Source organism: Podarcis bocagei, assembly GCF_964188305.1.
Source record: "Podarcis bocagei genome assembly, chromosome: 5".
NCBI classification, from domain to species: domain Eukaryota; kingdom Metazoa; phylum Chordata; class Lepidosauria; order Squamata; family Lacertidae; genus Podarcis; species Podarcis bocagei.
This window is the reverse complement of record NC_138129.1, coordinates 64,464,416-64,484,888: the sequence shown is the minus strand read 5'-3', so window position 1 is coordinate 64,484,888 and position 20,473 is coordinate 64,464,416. Positions and strand designations below refer to the sequence as shown.

The 20,473-nt window shown below is 43.6% G+C and overlaps 1 protein-coding gene across 2 annotated transcripts in view; it reads right to left on the bottom strand.

Annotated features, from left to right (window-relative positions):
• RAVER2 (ribonucleoprotein, PTB binding 2) overlaps window positions 1-20,473 on the bottom strand; it is a 46,033-nt gene that overhangs the window by 11,178 nt on the left and 14,382 nt on the right. Inside the window, exons 3-8 of one of the 2 annotated variants that reach the window (XM_081193737.1) lie at window positions 16,502-16,971; window positions 13,865-14,056; window positions 5,998-6,124; window positions 4,117-4,199; window positions 1,444-1,542; window positions 1,083-1,185 (exon numbers count right to left, since the gene is read on the bottom strand). In XM_081193737.1, coding sequence (XP_081049863.1) covers window positions 1,083-1,185; window positions 1,444-1,542; window positions 4,117-4,199; window positions 5,998-6,124; window positions 13,865-14,056; window positions 16,502-16,971 — 1,074 coding nt within the window. Of the gene's footprint in view, window positions 1-1,082; window positions 1,186-1,443; window positions 1,543-4,116; window positions 4,203-5,997; window positions 6,125-13,864; window positions 14,057-16,501; window positions 16,972-20,473 lie in introns of both variants that reach the window. The other variant, XM_081193736.1, reaches the window with a different exon arrangement.

Sequence of the window (20,473 nt, the reverse complement as noted above, 5' to 3'; positions counted from 1 at the left end):
CCACCCCACCCCCGAGCCATGGGACTAGCCAAGAGGGGGCAGGGAGGGGCAGCTGCCACCCTAGATCAAGCAAAACAATAGAAATACTTAACTGACCAATCACAACGGTCCTGCCCACCCAAATCCTGGCTACGCCCATGCCCCCATTCCAAAGATATTCATAGTTCTGTAACTAAACAGGGTGTGACAGAGGAAGTGGGAAATGCAAAACATGGAAGCCTCTTTAACGAACATGGGTAGAACTGGAGGCGGAGCTTTCATTAAGACAATTATTTTTTTTTAAATACATGGCGATACGCCCATTGTTTTTTCTGCTGCCTTCTTCTTCCACACATGCCAAGGTTGTGTGTTTGATCCCGGTATGGGACAACAGCATAATTCTGCATTTGGTTTGGACTGGATGATACTCAGGGTCCCTTCTAACTCTGCAATTCTATGATTATTTAACTTTATCCTATAACAGGATTGCAGTCCCTCTACCAGGTATTTGAAATCCGCCATGGCAAACAACCATAGCTACCCATAAACTGTCTTTGTTAAACATTCTCGTTTCTAACACAGTTGCTAAAACAAAGCCAAGAGCATGCTATCTAAAGGGGCTGCTGTTCTTAATTATATATGCACTGTGGGAAATCCTTTTTTTAGCTCAAGGGCCACATTCCCTCATGGACAACCTTCCAGGGGCCACCTGCAAAAGTGGGTGGAGCAACGACTATGGCTCTTTACCATGGTTTAGTGTACAACAGGCTACAGTCGTAAAAAGTCAGAGGTATCTGCATGCACCCATGCCCCTCCACACAAACACTGTTCAATTCAGGCAGGCAAGAGCCATTTACACAGTTCAAAGACACATTCGAGGCAGAGAAAAGCACTTGTGCAGCAGGTCCATTGAGGGTCATAACCCTGAAACAGAGGGCCACCCATGGCCAAGGAATATGCCCTGGGAAAGAGTCCTGAAAGCCAAGACTGAAGGGCCTGGAAAGCTGCACTAGGCTTCCAGGACTGAGGTTCACCACCTGAGTCAGAAGCATATTTTCGAAGCGGGCGTTTGCTACTATAACAGCAATCGAAATGTTACTTGCAATTGCGTGCTTCTCCCATGTCTGTGGTCACTGATGGCGCAGCACCCATTCCTAACATTGTCTGAAGCAGCACAGCTGGAGGCTCTCCAAGCAAGCCTGGTTTCTGCAAGGAAGTACAAAAGAATTGCATACGTTTAAGAGATGCCTTATTAGACTTGTTTCTCAGCCTTTCAAATGCAGATAATTTATTTGAATATACTACTGGATTAACAGAAGACCAAAGAAACAAGGAAACATTTCGTGTGCGACAAGGTAACATTCTCTAGGAGGAAGACTTCCCCACTTTTTATCTAATCCAGAATTACAGACTAAAGGAGATGAACTACAGGTTTATTATGGTCAGTCTAAGTTTTCAACTCACACTATTTGTCTGAATATTCTCAATCTTCGCTAGTTGTGCCAGCTGTAAATTGGAAAGGTTCTGTAGCAGCAAACTAGATGCATTTCCAAGAACTGGTCCCTGTCAGTTTAAAGTGGGAGGGGAGAAATGAGTTCTATATGAAACCAGCATTATTCAGATACAGAAGAAGAAATATTTTCATATGTCTGTCAGAAAACTCTACAATCTCAGTTTAAAGAAAGGTAAATTCAAGGGCTACATTAATTATCCGCTTTTGTCAATTCACAATTCTGTTAAGAGGTTATTTAAAGTTACTCTATTATTCAGGATAGTCTCCATTATAAATTGGAAGAACTATCTATTCCCTTCTTTTTTATACTACCTTAAGTCCCCTGCAGCAATCACTTTGAACCTCAAAGCATTTAATCTGCTCCCCTGCTCCCCTCAATGCTTGTTTCAATAGATGACATTGGACTTATACATTCTTCAAACCAAACAACTTTATCAAAAACACATTTGGAAGTAAACTGCAGTATAACACAGATAAAGGGGGCTGCCAACTTTATTCAACCAATTACATAAAAACAAAACCACTGGATTCTAAAGAAGCTGCAGCAATTTAAATTAGTCAGGAGTTAAGTATAAAAATAAATCTTTCAGCAATGATATCACAAGTATGGTGTTAAACAAAATATAGCTGATTATATGACAGTTTAATTAATCTTTCTGGGTCAAGTTTAATGACTCATTTAAACCATAATTCTTCTGTTAAGTATAATCAGGGCAGAATTCTGTTGCAAAGTAAAAGCACCTCCTTGTTTGGTCGTTGCATACCTAATCCAAGGCTGGATTCTCAAGCCTCATCATTCAGACTCTGACCACAGTCAAACATGCCTCCTCACTGTGATTTGAGGAAAGGCATTCCTGTTCCTTTGCAAAGCAGTTACATGATTGGCAACGACCATAGAGATAAACACCAATGACATGTATTTGGGAAAGGGTTACTTTTTAAAATGCAACCATGCAACATGTGTTTCTAGTGATACTTCCCGGGGGGGGGGGATTTTCTTTGGGTATAAACCAAAGTCCTACATAATAGCGGTAACAGCTAACACCTACACAACTTTAGCAGTTACACTTCCAAATGCAGAAGTGTGATTGACCCTCTGATCTGCCGAGTGTGAATCAACTGCATATCACGTTATACCTATTCTCTTTCTCTCTCTCTTCTGGTTTAGAAAACAAACAAAAACAAAAATCCTCATGCTTCAGCATATTTCTAGAAAAGTGAAGCAAGACTTTATTATCTTTAGATTCATGTTGCCTTATAGACAGTCTGTTAAGAGAACAAGTTGGAGGCTTAGCATGTGTTTTCCTTCAGCCATACAATAGAATTTTGAAGGGAAACGCTGTATTCGCTTTATAGTTTATTATTTACTTCTCCCTCCTCCAAACTTTAGAACAATTTGTCATTGTGGGTCAAGTAAAAAATCCCAAGATTTCATGCTGTCTCAGACAGTTCAAAATGAGGTCATGCTTTGAACATCTCCCTAACTGAAAGATGCTTTATTTTAACAGGTCCTTTTCTTTTTCTGCTGTTTAATGAATAAATCAATGATATTTGGGCCTTGTCTCTCTCTTTTGAGAGTGTATTTAGGAAAGCAAGCATTACTGTATTGCATTGTAAGATGATATACCATATATACTCGAGTATAAGCCGACCCAAATATAAGCTGAGGCACCTAATTTTAGCACAAAAAACTGGGAAAACTTATTGACTCGAGTATAAGCCGGTTCACCACACCACAAACCTGGTGGTGGCGGCAGTGGCGGAGGAAGAACAAGTAGCCTGAAAGGGCTCCTTTCAGGCCGCTCATCCCTCCGCCGCTGCCTCTGCCACTTGAAGAGCAGGCATAGGAGCCGCAGTTGGGAGAAGCACAGCGCAGAGCCTCTCCCAACCGCAGCTCCTGTTCCTGCCCTTGCAAGAGGCGGGCGGTGGCGGTGGGACCATCAGCGAGAAAGGGCTCCTTTCAGGCCGCTCGTCCCTCCTCCGCCGCTGCCCGCCTCACTCGAGTATAAGCCGAGGGTTTTTTTTCCAGCATAAAAAATGTGCTGAAAAAGTCGGCTTATACTCGAGTAAGAATTCCAACGATATTTCAGCACTCCATTCTGAAGTGTGGATCATAAAATATATTATTTGTTATTATATGAGAAGCCAATGAATACAGGTGGGATTCAACTAAAGCAGGCATAGGCAAACTCGACCCTCCAGATGTTTTGGGACTATGACTCTCATTATCCCTAGCTAACAGGACCAGTGGTCAGGGATGACAGGAGCTGTAGTCTCAAAACACCTGGAGAGCAGAGTTTGGGGGTAACTGAACTAAAGAGCTGCACAAACAAAATTAAGCTCCAGTTGCACAATGGAACTTACTTCCTTTCTTGTCCATGTGCCATCCCCAAATCTGTTCTGCTGGGTTGGGGAAAGCCCCGTAACAGATCTGGTGCGGATGGGGAGAATGTTCCACTGGACAAGGAGAAATATTTGCACTGAAGCAATGTTCCCCTTAATGCTATATTGACTACAGCCCTAGATTACAATTGACATTTTGCACTAGCTGCACGTGAACTCTCACTGTGCATGTTGAATTAAATTACTTACTGAAAATACTTTATATCAGCTTATAGACATACCTGATGAACATTGTTGAAATGCAAAAAGGCTGGGTTGATTGATGGGTTTACAAGGTGGGGCACACTCATGGGAGCTCCAAGGACTGCTTTAGAGTAAACAGATTGTCATATTTATTATAAATCCACAGCACTTAATGCCTGTATATATAAACAGTATAAAGAATTGCTTAAAAAGCCACAATTTCCTTGCTATTTTTTAATTGTTCTGCTAGATGTGTAAACAGCTAAGTCGTCATCATTTGCACAAAATGCTAAGTCATGGTTTTGTTGGAATGAACCCAAACAAAATTGAGGGCTCCTTTCCTCTCACATATTTAGTGTCCCAGGGAAGTTCAGCTTAGAATCTCTGCTTGTTATTGCATACAAAACAGAGATTATGGCCTGCCACAAACTCTGATTAGTTAACAAGGCTACCTTCAAAAGCTACGTTTTGAACATGTCTTATTTTGAAGTCTGTTTTAAACCAGAGATCTGGTTCACATGACACAAGCTAGGTGAAAAGTGAAACTCAACATTTGTATAGTCTCATAGACGCAGGAGAGGGAAAGAGTGGAGCACTCAAGTTTAAGGCTTTGCTTAGGCTTGTCATTAGCTTTTGCACGTAGCAATAAGCCATTGCATCACTTGCAAATTGGGCCAATGAAACTTCTTCATATGCCTTACAGTTGCTTGCACTTCACACTGGATTTGCTTTGGTACAGTCATACCTCGTGTTTCGTCTGCTTCATGTTGCGTCTTTTCGCGTTACGTCCTGCGGCAACCCGGAAGTACCGGAAGGGGTTACTTCCGGGTTTCGCTGCTTGCGCATGCGCAGAAGTGCCAAATCATGCCGTGCGCCTGCGCAGACGCAGCACCTCGAGTTGTGGGCATTTCACGTTACGGACGGGCCTCCGGAACGGATCCCGTCCATAACACGAGGTACCACAGTATTTAGAAGCATGCAGACAAAACTGACAATTCCTCTTAGGTGCGAATTTTCCTATCTCCCACAAACCATCCCCTCCCCTCTCAGATTTAATGACAATGTGAAGTCCTTGAATGCTGATAACAATGAACACGTCCTGGCAGTTTTTGTCCAGTTGGCCACAAAGAAGAAAACACACCAATTAGAGAATGATACAGTTTAGAGTTACTTCTGCTGGTGAAAGACTATGGAAGCCAACGCAGAATCTGAAAGGGGTGAAACAAAATCTCCTCTTTGATTCTTAAGAACTGTACAGTTGCATTTAATTATGCACCAGCCATAGCTAATATAAAGGGAAAGCACACATGAGCTTTCGGAGGTAAAGCAGAGCAAGCCAACTTTGCACACTCTGCTTGGCACAGAAATGAATTTTCACTTGAGCAGCACACAACACAGCTTGTGCTGCTACACAAAAAGCAAATATGCAGCAGTATGGCTATCGGGCTAATTCTTGATGTTCCAATTTTGAAAACATATTAAAGCTAGAATTAGTGAAACACAGAAAAACAAACCCTGCTGAGCAAAGTATCACCAAAGCTTTTGTGGGTATTCGGAAGAGTCAACCAGTATATCCCAAGGATGATCCAGAAAGCATTTTTTACAAAGAAAAAGAGGACAGGTTCTCTTACAGATCTGTAACTGGTTCGAGGAGTCAGAACACAAGAATAAATTGAGAGTTTCTATAAAGCAAGCAAGCAAGCAAGCAGTGAGGTCCTCCAAGAATATGTGAATTAGGGCCAATGCAATGCAAGGAACACAAGAACGTGGCCCCAGAACCTGTTTTTGATACAGTAAGTCTGTATTCAAAAGCCTTTACTAAGGTGGAGACTTTTCCCCACTTCAGATATACTGTAGATAGATATAGATTGATAGAGACAGAGACAGACAGACAGACAGATATATTTAAAAAATCTTACCAAGTTTATTAGAACATCCATGTAACTGGGGCTGCAACAACATTTGTAACATCGCTGGGGTATTTAAGCTTTTCATAATTTGCACTGCATTTGGTTCAGGAAGCAAACCTTTTCTGTTGTTCCTCATCTTGAATTATAAAGAAATAGGAGAAAAAAATCAGATTCTCTCCCAAGATAGAAGAAAGTTCATTTTGTAAAGCAGAGTTGCTTGCATATAGCTGTTGAACTTCAAGTAGCTTCTCTTTTTTTTTTTTATTTTTTTTAAAATATTTTTATTGGGTTTTCACATTTTATATAAACACAAACAACACACCAAAACAAACATAAAAAACAACAAACATGAATAGTTCCCGAAAATCTTATTTTCTAACCCTAGTCCTTGACTTCCCCCCACCCCCTCCCCTGCATCCCTATTCCCAAACTTATGTCAGCAAGTTGGCATTTCTTCCATCTTAATATTAGTCCTTTTATAAAAAACAAAAATAAATTTTCCCTAAGTTGGACCCCAATTCTCTTCCCTCGATTTCTCATTTTTTCTTACATAATTTTCTTAATACTAAACCCCCTGGTCTTGAGTGTTGTTTAAATTTAATACTTCCCTCCCTCCCCTCCCCGCTTTGCGTCCTTTCCCAAGACATGTCCAAATTAACAGTTTTTAGCCTGGATTCCGGATATCCGAGGCTCTCAATTCTCTTTTAGTCCCTCTCCGCCGGTTTTGTTGGTAGTCCTTTTTGTCTATCATCGAGTCTCGAAAGATTTCCTTAACAATCAATCCAGTCAGTCCATAGTCTCTTCCCATATTTAAAGGCAACTGCTGAGGAATTTCCACAAGGCCTAAGTCTTGCTGATAGTCAAAATCAAAGTCTATGTGGAGGCCCCAATTGTACTTCTTTATTTCGAGCTCCTGAATTCCATAAAGTCCCAGGGCCTCCACTTTCATCTTCTGTATCTTTCGTAGGCTTAGAGTGGATTTAATCCAATAGTCTCCTTGCTTGTGTTCTCCAGATGCCGGCTTCTGGTTAGTACTTTCCCAGATAACTTGTTCTCTTTCTTGTTTTGTCTTCTCCTCTTCTTTGTTTATTGTTTCAAATTCAGCTGTGGGTTCTTTCTCACTCAGGCCCTCATTACTTTCAGCAGAACTACTTGTTTCCAAATCCAAGGTCGTCAATTGTTTACTCATAGCTGTAGTCTGCTCCTGTAGGGTTCCCACCAGTGAGAACATTCTTTCGATTTCTCTCAGTATCTTTCCACCCACAGCCATTGTAATTCCACAGAATTCCCCCTAGAGGGAATCTGGTTACTGAGTAACCTTTTCTCCAACAATCCTCTGTCCTATTATTGTTTCTTTGTTTCTCAAGATTTTAGTTCAATTGTAACTCCTTTTAATCCGGAGAGGTCTTAAACAGCAATTTTTTTTTTTCACTATTAATAGTCCATTTGACAGCTTTTGACAGCTGTCAAATTCTGCTCCTCTATACAGGCTCCAAATCAGGTCGCTCCCGGGCCCGGGAGGGAGGGTTGTTTACCACAAAACAAAGACTCTTCCAACACTCCACTCTCCTGCTCAAATTTACCTTTCTAAATCTTGGAAGTTACTGTCTTTTTAAAACTCACCCTTTACAGGGTAGGCACTCCAGCTTAGTTCTTATTTCGTTGCTCTGGATCGTCTGCAAGGGGGGGTGTGGGGACTTCCTTTTAGCACACCCCCCGGTCGTCTCAAATTCAAAAGGTAAAAGTTTTAAAGTTCAGTTCCAAATTACTCACGGGTTCTTTTTTCAGTCCGAATTTCAAGGAAGGAAGTCAGCGCTCTCCGGTTATGGCTCGCGGCTTCGCTCAGCGGCGGTAGCGGTCGACTCTCAGTGCCACGCCGTCCCCTGTATCCCCTCCGTAGCCTTTAAAAAGGCTCATTGCGAATCAGGGGGGGCGCTTAAGGCACCCGCCGAGTCTTCAGTCCGCAGGCTTCCGCGCCTGCGGTTTTTAAGGGTCCCCGTGTCGCCGGCACGGCAAAGACCCATCCACCGCTGAGCCGATTCCCTCCGGAGCTCGGAGGGAATCCGCCATTTCCCGATCGCGCCAACCCGGAAGTCCGAACTTCAAGTAGCTTCTCAGTCACATGTAAGACTGAACACATTGAGGAACATTTTGTAACTCTGACAGAGACTAGAGATCCTCCCATTTTCCCTTTTAGCCATTTAGATTTCAATTACTGCATATATGCTTATTAAGGGTAAGGATCTGTGGCTGCAAGGGGCATCACTTAATGAACATTTACAAATAGGCAATCTTATTTTTTACTCTGGAGCTTCCAAGCAGTCATGATAAGAGACAGTAAGATGAGCAGGCTGTCTTAATTATATGCACTGTCAAAGCTAATAAAAAAAATATTAACTGTAATCTCAGATAGTCTTTTACAAATAAGCCTCTCTCAAGCTCGGGTTCCCAAATGTTTTTGGACTACCACTCCCATCATCCCTGACTGCTGCCCCTGTTGCCTATGGATGATGGGAGTGGCAGTCCAACAAAATATGGGAACCCAAAGTTGAGAAAGGCTGTGATAGATACTCAAAACTGGTCTAAGAAAATATTTAACCAAAGAAAAAACTACCTACCGTATTTTTCGGACTATTGGACGCACCGGTCCATAGGACGCACCTAGATTTGGGGGGGGGGGAAATAAAGGGGGAAAAAATTTATCCCCCCCCCCGCCAGGCGCGGGGCTGGGGCGGGGAAGCCCGAGCTTCCCCCTCCCCCAGAACGGGACTCAGAGCCATGCCGAAGCTGTGCGCAGCTTTGGCATCGCTCTGGGAGCTTGCGGGGCTGGGGGAGGAGGAAGCCTTCCGCCAGCCTCCAAACCAAGTCGGGGGACAGCGGGAATGGCGCGCTATTCCGCGACCTGATCTGGAGGCTGGGGGTGGGAGAAGCAAGCCTGCTTCTCCCCCCCACCATCCCCACAACCTCCAGATCAGGTCGGGGAATCGCGGGATGGCAGCGCTCCGCCATCCCGCTATTCCACGACCTGATCTGGAGGCTGGGGGTGGGAGAAGCAAGCCTGCTTCTCCCCCCCACCATCCCCACAACCTCCAGATCAGGTCGGGGAATCGCGGGATGGCAGCGCTCTGCCATCCCGCTATTCCACGACCTGATCTGGAGGCTGGGGGTGGGAGAAGCAAGCCTGCTTCTCCCCCCCACCATCCCCACAACCTCCAGATCAGGTCGGGGAATCGCGGGATGGCAGCGCTCTGCCATCCCGCTATTCCACGACCTGATCTGGAGGCTGGGGGTGGGAGAAGCAAGCCTGCTTCTCCCCCCCCCCACCATCCCCACAACCTCCAGATCAGGTCGGGGAATCGCGGGATGGCAGCGCTCTGCCATCCCGCGATTCCCCGACCTGATCTGGAGGTTGTGGGGATGGTGGGGGGGAGAAGCAGGCTTGCTTCTCCCACCCCCAGCCTCCAAATCAGGTCGTGGAATAGCGGGATGGCGGAGCGCTGCCATCCCGCTATTCCCCGACCTGATCTGGAGGTTGTGGGGATGGTGGGGGGGGGGAAGAAGCAGGCTTGCTTCTCCCACCCCCAGCCTCCAGATCAGGTCGGGGAATAGCGGGATGGCGGCGCTTCGCCATCCCCCTATCCCCTGAGCTTGTGGGGCTGGAGGTTGTGGGGATGGTGGGGGGGGGGAGAAGCAGGCTTGCTTCTCCCACCCCCAGCCTCCAGATCAGGTCGTGGAATAGCGGGATGGCAGAGCGCTGCCATCCCGCGATTCCCCGACCTGATCTGGAGGTTGTGGGGATGGTGGGGGGGAGAAGCAGGCTTGCTTCTCCCCCCGCCAGCCTCCAGATCAGGTCGGGGAATAGCGGGGTGGCGGCTCTGCACCTCCCCGCTGTCCCCAGCTTTTGGGTGCAGGCTGCTGCCTGCAAGCCTTGCGAGCCCGCGGGACATCCCGCCGGGCTTGCAAGACTTGGGATAGCTTCCTGAAGCCTGGAGAGTGAGAGGGGTCGGTGCGCACGGACCCCTCTCGCTCTCCAGGCTTCAGCAGAAGCCTGCATTCGCACCATAGGACGCACACACATTTCCCCTTCATTTTTGGAGGGGAAAAAGTGCGTCCTATAGTGCGAAAAATACGGTATGTATTATCACAATGAAAATATTCAAAGATAACATGAAGTCCCCTTAACTATTTCACTACTACTCTATAAAAAACCCCTACAATGTTGTTTATTGAAAATACATGTCAACCAATCAAATCACTAGATTATGTTACTCATATCTTTCTATATCTGCCAACACCACTGATATAGACACTTTTAAACTTTTCCTTCCTTCCACACCACTGTACTGTACCTGTCTTTGTTAATTCAGTACTTTTCAACAGGGCCCATTTTATATTTAATCCTTTGGGCTGGGTTGCCAGCAGTATGCTGATGACACCCAACTCTATCTGTTGATGGATGGCCATCCTGACTCGGCCCCAGACACACTGACCAGATGTCTGGAAGCTGTGGCTGGATGGTTACGTGGGAGCCGGTTGAAGTTAAATCCTTCGAAGACAGAGGTCCTCTGGCTGGGGCGGGACGATATGGGATCGAGGGGGCAACTCCCATCTCTTGCGAGGGTGCAATTAGTGCCAGCACCGTCCGTTAAGAGTTTGGGTGTAATCTTCGATACCTCCCTCTCTATGGAGGCGCAGATTACAGCTATAACAAAGGCGGCATTTTTCCATCTCCGCCAAGCTAAGCAGTTGGCCCCTTATCTCTCTCGCCCTCACCTAGCCACTGTGATCCATGCGACGGTCACCTCCAGACTGGATTATTGTAACTCGCTCTACGTGGGGCTGCCCTTGAGACTGACCCAGAAACTCCAGCGGGTGCAGAATGCCGCGGCGAGACTCCTTATGGGGTCTTCGCTGCGAGATCACATTCATCCGGTACTATACCAGCTGCACTGGCTCCCGGTGGAGTACAGGATCAGGTTTAAGGTGCTGGTTTTAACCTTTAAAGCCCTATACGGCCTAGGACCCTCGTACCTACGGGACCGCCTCTCCTGGTATGCCCCACAGAGAAACCTACGGTCTGCAAATAATAACACCCTCAAGGTCCCAGGCCTCAGAGAGGTTAGGCTGGCCTCAACTAGAGCCAGGGCCTTCTCGGCTGCGGCTCCAACCTGGTGGAACGCTCTGTCACAAGAGACTAGGGCCCTGCGGGACCTGACATCTTTCCGCAGGGCCTGCAAGACAGAGTTGTTCCGCCAGGCCTTTGGTCAGGGCGCAGCCTGACTCCCTCCTCTGGCAACCTGCACAGAATTTTGTTTAATCGGTTGCCATCAATTTGATTTTAACTAATTTTTATAATGAAAATTTTTAGAATGTGTTATTATTTGATTGTTTATTTGATTGTTGTTAGCCGCCCTGAGCCCGGCTTGGCTGGGGAGGGCGGGATATAAATAAAATTTATTATTATTATTATTATTATTATTATTATTATTATTATTAACACAAGGCATAACCTTAAACCACACCAAATCATTGGTCCATCTGACTTAATATTATCTAATTTTAATTGGCAGCGGTTCTCCAGGGTTCTAGACAATCCTATATGGAGTTGCCAGAGATTAAGATTGGGACCATTTGGTATTAGAGAGCATTGAGTCATGTGACCTTAAACATTTACTTCCAAAGGAAGGAGGAACAATACTTGTGTATTAGGCGCAGTTCAATTAGCACCAATTTCCACCAAGTATGGAAGCATAATTCTAACACAACTTTGACACACACAACCCAACTGTGTGTATTTGACTTCAAAAGATGTCTAATCTGTCTAAAATTTCAAGAAAATGAGCAGCCAATATTTGCCCAACCCCTCCCCTCTTCTGGAACTAAGACTAATACTGGATTTTACTAGAGAATATCTTTTATCAGCAAGACCACATGATCACTACCACCAATCTGAATTGCAGCTTAACACACTGCTTCACTGCAACAGGCCATGGTCTCTCACAGTGAGAAGAGATCCCAGTTTCAGATCAAGGTATTGAGCCTGACTGCCAGTGTGAAAGTGTTCCAGCTTGAGAAAGATGGGCGTGTAAAACCATGGTTCTTTTTTATTCAGTGCACATTTATCTATTGATATCATTTTATTTTGAAGGAATCAATGTTTGTATGTGTGTAACTTCCTAGTGAACTCTTAACTGTTCCAACAAAATAGAGTCTTCATGAAAGGCCTGGTCACACAGCCAATTCTCCTCGTGAGAGGACTGTGAAATCAGAAACTGGAAAATTTCCAATTTTCCAATGGGTTACCAGTGGGTTACAAGAGCACACACATCCAAGAACAAAGGAGTTGAGATTTTAGCAGCCTGTTTCTCAGCATGTCAGCATTCTAATAAAAAATAAAACTCTGTTTTTCTCATTTTGAGGTATTATTGAGCTGTGCTTCAGTGGTTTCATATGCAAAATGGAATACCAAGGTTCTTCGTTTGAAAAAAATCTGGCTGCCATCGTAGATGTAGGTGATATGCAAGGCTTTTGCATCAGGGTCCAGTATATGAGTGCCAAAGTTGCTTTGCCCTACATGGCATCTTGCTCTTCTTTTGTTTATCAAGCCATATTCTACTCCACATTACTCATTTCTGCTACCTATTGCTTTCATTCTTCCTTTCGATTGCCATGTCATACTGGGCATTGCCAGAAGATTAAAAATTGGGTGAGAGGGAAAAGAACAGTATGTCCTAAGGAAGTTTGTGAGCCACTATTATATACGTAGTGGGAATTCATTCTGATCTAAGGCTGCATACAAAAATCACAACTTCCAGTAATACCTCGCTCCCAACATTCCGAGGAATAATCTCTTATGACAAGCAAGGCATCAAAGCCTCACTCCTCATCAAGCATGAAATTAAGCCAACTCCACTATCCTGAAATTGTTGTATACTTCTCCGCTTTTTGGTCAGTACCATCCCTACTAGCACCGCCTGTTTTTAAAATGGCATAGCACTCTCTTACGGAAGCAATTCTTTCCAAAATTGCTTAACTACAGTGCTCTGAAGCGTCAGACAAAACTCAATAACTACCCTCTCTGGTCTTTGTGTTTTTAAATACCAGAGTTTAGACAAAATTAGGTAGCTAGACCTAATCCAGCAAGGGGAACATTCTAGGGAGATATACAGGTGCCTTTGTCTCAAATTTCAGGAGAGATTTTATTGGCTTGTAGTTCAGCAAAAAATTGCAGGAATCACCATATACACTAGTGATGCAAACAAGGTGGGAGAGAAAACCTGGGAAAATCACAGTGTTTGTATCTAAGAACAGTTTTATCAGGAGCCCAGTTAAGAAGTAAACCAAATTGTGACTTAGCAAGAATGAGGAGCTGTGTGAGTTTCCATGGAGAAAACCACAACCGCTTTACTCCTCCGCAACTTCTGTCGCTGCCTTGCTACGCAGAACTAAGTAATGATTTGGTTTAGTTCTACACACAAATATGGGCTCCTGGGTTGTCTCACTCTCAACAAACCATGAGTCTTAACCAAGGTTTGTTCATGGCTTACTGCTCCCCGTTCCTTTCTGGGAGACAAACTATGAGCACAAGTTTACACGTAATGCTAAGCCATAATTTTGGTAGCTAAGTAGCAAAGCAGCCATGATTTGTCACATGCTCGTTCATTCTTGCCAAGTCAAGAATGGGTATCTGCATACTTGTTCGTTCTTGCTAATTCATGACTTGGGTCAGCACTATGTATGAACAATGCCACTAATTGCCTACCATGCCCAAAGATACAGCCATCATATAAATATATAATTCAGTTTTTTATGTCCAGGGTCCTAAATGCATTTGTCACATGTTTTTCCTTTGTGGGGGTGTGGTAGAGTCTCTTACCATGCGTTGTGCTGCTATAAGTGTAGCAAGAGTTCCACGCCCTGCAGCTCCCGGAGCACAATAAGATACATGCACTCTCTTCTCTCTGAAAGCCAAGCCATCTGTTCCTTGCTGGACTTCCTCTGCCTGCTCTGCTGTCTCATACTCAACGACTGCAAAGCCATCAACCGAGCTATCTTCATCCTGAGCAAGCTGAAGGGACATTTCACAACACAATGAATGAAGTACATGCTCTCTATATCAGTTTCCAGACAGCACTATATCCTTCCACCTCAAGCACGAACCACCTGTGAAAAATACTAAGTAATGTGTTTCTAAGACCAGATTAACATTGCTGATCACTCCTCCCTCCAAGCTAAATTTATACACAAATATTTTGCAGATGACAGCCACACAGAACTGTACTTGAATTACTGCTGCCCTGCCATCTAATCTCATGAAGAACTTGAGCTATGAAATAAATTTGACAGTTATTTTATGGAGCATTAAGGGACGGAATTAAACTGGGGATTATTTTGAAAACATGGGCACATTACCCGCCCCCCCCCTTGCATTTCTTTCCTATGGGTGAGGAATACTAATTTTTTTCACGTACAGTTCTGCTGAAAAGTTTTGCATTTTAAATAATATGAAAAACTGCAGTGGCGACATCTGCAAAATTCAATGAAATTCTAGCTGGTGGTATATATTTAGTTTTGACACCTCAGTTATTGGCGGAGGTACAGGAAACCAACTGCTTTGCACACGTGCAAATGTTAGTTTCCTTGCTTCTTTGCAGGATTGTAGCAGTCTCCCGAAAACGAACCAGAAGTTGCCTTTTAAATAGCCATGTTACAAAAGCTGTTTGCATTTCACTAGAGGGGAGAGTTATGCTGCACTAAAGGAGAAGGGGAAAAACCTTGATATGTGGCCAGAGGAAAGAATTTGGCACATGTACCCTTCTGGATCATCACCAACAACTTAAGACTTATTTCAGTAGCCTTTACTGTCACATAAGTATTCCCTAGGAAGATATGGACGGCGTCAGTTTTATGTAATTATCGAATCGACTAGTGAAAAGCAGGGATTGCTTGTTGGATACAACGTCCAACCAGTGTTACAAAGCTTAGTAATACAATTAACATATGTTACAAATAAAAATAGTAAAATGAATAAAAACTAGCTGCATTTCTATAGATCTTGAAGGTTCCACATTGAACTAATTTACTTGCAGCCCATTTTCAAAACATCTAAAACGATTTTGTCTCACAGGAAATATAGAGCTCATCAGGGCTTATTTCGTGCCAGCTGAAAGCTTCTGCCCTTTGATAAACATGTATCAGCTGTTTATTCTGTCTTATGGAATCACTCTGGAACAACATTAAAAACATAATAGGTATAATCACCGGTGCAAACCCTATCAAAATGCATTGAAGGTTCATAATAAACCATGCCTATCAACCAAAAATATCCTAAAATATATCCTTAAGCCACAAAGGATGCTGTAAAAAAACACACCAACCCAACATATTTATATTCTTAGACAATAATATTGTGACAGGTCAAAGAGATAGGAAGCAGTGTACATTCTTCCAAAACTACATGTAAACAAAACTGGAATAATGTTTAGAAAAAAATAACATCTGTGACTAAACAGCCCACAGCTGAAATAGTCTAAGACAAACGTATCTCCAACATATATTAAGAGAAGGGGCTAGTTTAAATTAGTTTAAAAGGAAAAGGTAGGGAAGAAAGAAAAATATTAAATATAAGGATGTTTCTCAGCACACTGGAAATAACTATGAAGACATGGAACAGTCTTGTGGCATCTAGACCAGTATACTGATCACTGTGGTCTCAAGCAGCAGCTCTTTTAAGTTCTCGCTTTCAATATATTTTTAACTGGAAATCCTGGAGCTTAAGTCTGGCACCTTCTCCATGCAAACATATACTCTACCCACTGAGCTATAGTCCCCTCTCCAATACTATAAACAAGCAGTATTAAATTGTCTAATCCCATTCACCCCCTTCAAAACAAAGGTGATGTTCTTGCCCCTGTCTTTTCTAGAATCCAAAGCGATTGCAAACTTAAGTCTATGGGGGGGGGGGAGGACAGACAACAGAGAGTTTTCTGGAATCTTGAAAAATCTTAAGGCACAAGTTTTCATGAATTAGAGACAACTTCATCAGATGTCTCAATTGCTTTCCTCAGTCGGTAGGTTATCTTTACCAATTTACAGTAAACGATTTCTAAATTCCAATTTGGGGGTTCTAAAATATAACATTTTTATATATACTGAGGGAGCTTTATTCTGTTGTTTCCGACTCCCCTCCCCTGAAATACCAGAAACTCTAAGATTTATAAGTGAAAGTTTAAAATGTTTCCCAGAGTTGCTTCCTAAAACAGAAATTCTGTAAATGCAAGGAAGTGGCCCAGATGGCCTTTTGCATAATCTTCAGGTGACTAATGCATGCCAGCCATACCCAACCCTAATAAACCTTTATACTACTATTGGAGCTGTTACAAGCGTAGTATAATCATTCACCAGCTTGAACATATTAAGCTAAAAATCAAACAAAGGAAAGTCCATGTAAGGTGAGTAGTCAAACCACACAGCCCCCAAAGACAAGAGCTGTGGCTTTAAAACTCCTACATACCTGATAAAACACAGGGTTATATTTCGATGAAAAAGTTTGCATCAGATCCTCTGCATCTGTGTAGTCTGTAGGGAGGTTTTCCACACAAAGGCACTTTGAATGTATGAGTTCTGGAGTTAACTGATTGACATCCATCCACTGAGCAAAAAGGGCATTCCCACCTACTTGTTTCCCTAGAAGGTCCAACCTAGCTTTAGCTGCAGAATCCTTTTTCATGTATTCCACAAAACCATAGCCCTTCGAATACCCAGTGATTTCACTATAAATCAAAAAGTGTCTTTCAACATTGCCATAGGGCCGCACCAACTCTTCAAACTCTTGCAATGTATAGGAGCGTGGTAAATTGGTAATGCAGAGCAGGGCATCGGTTGGCTGAAGTTGCACTGAGATTTCTTTTCCTCGAAGGGAGTATTGGTGAAACAACCGTATTGCATTCTGAGCCTGCTCTCCATTCAGTAAAGTAACAAAAGCTGGAAGACAGTAAAAACAGCAACAGATATTTACATAGTCTACCACAATTCATCTTCAGCAACAATGTTGGCTTGTTGGATGAGCCTCAGAGCAAGGAAAGTACTGGCATTTATTACAAAGTTGGTGGTTGACTTTTGTGATGCCCCAAGATCACGATAAAATAAAACAATGGATAGTGTAAAATGTAAATCAGGACCTACTGCTTTTTCTTCCTCTTCTTCCTCAATTCTGAATCAAAGTAAGGGTTTGAGAATTCACAGTTACAGTTCTCTTCACTCACAGAAAGTGGATGTTCCACTCTTACAAATGTAAGTCATATCCATGTTATATATTTAAAGCACACAACTTTCCCAAAGAATCCTGGGGTGTGTAGTTTGTTAAGAATGCTAAGAATTACAGCTCTGCGAAAGATAAACTACAGTTCCCAGGGTTCATTTTGGGGAAGCCATGTCCATTTCCCCGTAATCCCCTATTTAAAAATATGAGGCCTTTTCTAAGAGTTCCCCAACCCTCCGGATGAGGCTTTTTAGGGGACTGTTGTAGAGGAAGATCCCCTTGCCACCACCCTAAACATAGATAGTTCCCAGTTCTATAATAATATTGTTTATATACTAATCACAGTACAGTGGTACCTCGGGTTACATACACTTCAGGTTACATACGCTTCAGGTTACAGACTCCGCTAACCCAGAAATAGTACCTCGGGTTAAGAACTTTGCTTCAGGATGAGAACGGAAATTGTGCTCCGGCGGCGTGGCAACAGCAGGAGGCCCCATTAGCTAAAGTGGTGCTTCAGGTTAAGAACAGTTTCAGGTTAAGAACAGACCTCCGGAACAAATTAAGTACTTAACCCGAGGTACCACCGTACAAGCAAGGCTTACTTAGAAAATATTCTTTGTCTTTACTATGTGAGGGAATACTTTAAATATTATTAGTAGTGTGGTCAATAGCTCAAAACAAACACACCTGTATAATGTTAAATAAAAACCAAGTAACATGGGATGTACCTATTAATTCCATGCCTCCTCCTCCCCCACCATGTGCTTTGTCAAAAATTGCCATGATGTGTCTGTGGGGGTGACTGTGCTGCCTCATGCGCTGTAACCTTTTAGAGTTATTGCTGACATATCATATTTCAATAGAGCCTTTTCCTGAAATTCAATTCCAGGAAGCTCTGGTTGCAAGATTATGGTTTAAAACAGAAAACATCTTTTATTCCAGATTGCCTATTAATCATCTGCTTCTACTAAACACCAAAGCTCAAGTAGAAGTGAAACTGAGTGGAAAGATGATACCACTGAGAATCAGGAATGCTAACATTTTCTTTCAAGCCTGAATAATCAGAGGTTACACTATCCTCAAGTCTAAAAGGTTTACTAAATAAATTATAAGCATAGTGACACTTTTTTTTAAAAGCAGGTTTAACTGAATCGTAGCTGGGACCATCTTATACTAATTAAGCACATAGATAGATAGATTAGAGTAAGTATTAATGTATCATTAAGGCTTTGGTCTAGGTACCAGCTACGCAAAGCTTTCTTATAACTTGCAATATGTTTTGTAATTGAAGGGAAACAGCTGTTTCCTCATAAAACTTCTGTATTGCACAATTTGACCAATCAGGATGTGTGATACCACCACCCTTATATATTCTGTTATTCATCTATAAATATTTTTACACACATATATATATGTACAATTCATATTCTAGAAAATATGGTAGCAATAAGTAGTGAAACTGAAACGAAGTAAGTGTGATGCTTATAAACTACTAATTCCTATTTTGCTCAAAGGAATTATATTATGATGCCTACAAACAACAATACCATTAAGAACTCTAACCACTGCATGGTGGGGGCAATTAACATTTTTGGGAGGCGACAGTAAGACCTTCCTATAAGCTGCCACCACCACTGCCCTGCCACCATTAGACTTAGGAGGCAAAGCTTCCATTGGTGACAGTGGAAGCTTTTGATCTAAGCCGAATTGCCCCATGGGGACAGGAGAAGGAGAGGCGCAAGAAAGGGAGGGAGAGAGCAAAAAGGGAGGGAGAGAAGAGGAGGAGGAAAGAGAGGTCTTTGTGTATATGTGAATAGATTAACGCAATGAGTGGCAGGGAGAGAGTTGATGGTGAATGGGTGATGACTGATGCAGTGCAAGTTTGTGTGGGGGAGAGAAAGAAGAGAAAAAGAGTTGGGCAGAGGGCCTTCTCGGTGGTAGCACCCACCCTCCCATCAGATGTCAAGGAAATGGAAAACTATCTGACTTTTAGAAGACATCTGAAGGCAGCCCTGTTTAGGGAAGTTTTTAATGTTTGATGTTTTATTGTGCTTTTTAATATTCTGTTGGGAGCCACCCAGAGTGGCTGGGGAAACCCAGCCAGATGTGTGGGGTACAAATAATAAATTCTTATTCTTATTGGGGGTGGCTCCGGCTTTACCCACTTTGGCTCAGGCCTCACTCACTACTGGTGTTTAGTCCTTGAGTTAAACAGGAAGGAAGGAAGCCCTGCTTTTCATACTAAATAAATTGTGTTGTTGAACATGAATATAAGACCAATGAAAGACTTCTGATTAAACCAAAGGAAATTCAAGGCAGTTCTGATAATATTGAAATAATTGAATCTGGCAACATTTCCGTACTCCTTGCACACACAAGAGGTTCCAATGCACATGCTAAGTTCCCATGCAAACAATGGGATAACAGACATGGGGAGTGTCAGTTTCAGAATCCTTCAAGGCTCATTCATATAGCATTAAACCACAGCTTTGCATTATGTGTGAACAAGGGCACTGAAGTCACAGTTTAACTACATGTGTGTCTTATGGACTTAACTAGCTCTGTATGCAAAATCTTATAGTCCTAGTTCTCTGCCATGGGCGTAAACTCTTTTTGTGTGTGTATACACACACACACACACACACCCCTAGATCAGTGTTTCCCAAACGTTTTTGGGCAACGGCACACCTGTTTACCGGAAAAAAATCTCGCGGCACACCACCATTAAAGCCCCGCCCCCGTGACGTCATTCGGGGAGCCGGCGGCCCGGGCCTGAGCTGGAAGGAGAGGCGGTACTTTTCGGCACAAGGCAATCGGCCTGGAATTGTTTCCCGCGCGCTGCGAAAGGGAACAGCTGCGGTCGCGCGAACCCTCCGGCGCTGGGAGGGGAAAGGGCGGAGTCGCAGAGCACCAGCTGGCCGAGCGGTTGCGCGCAGCGTTGCGCTTTTGGAGAGCGTGCGGCTGCTGCTAGGGGATCCGGGGACGTGAGCAGGCCTGGCCCGACCCGGGTTGAAGGAGGAAAAGCCGGCAGCGCGCCAAGTGAGTTCGGTTGCGCGCGACGGCCCCCGCTCCCCCCACCCCCGCCGGATCCTCGCCGCCGCCGCCTCTCGCCCGCCTCCCTCCCACGGCACACCAGCCGATGTCTCACGGCACAGTAGTGTGCCGCGGAACACCGGTTGGGAAACACTGCCCTAGATAAATAAATACACACACACACATCAC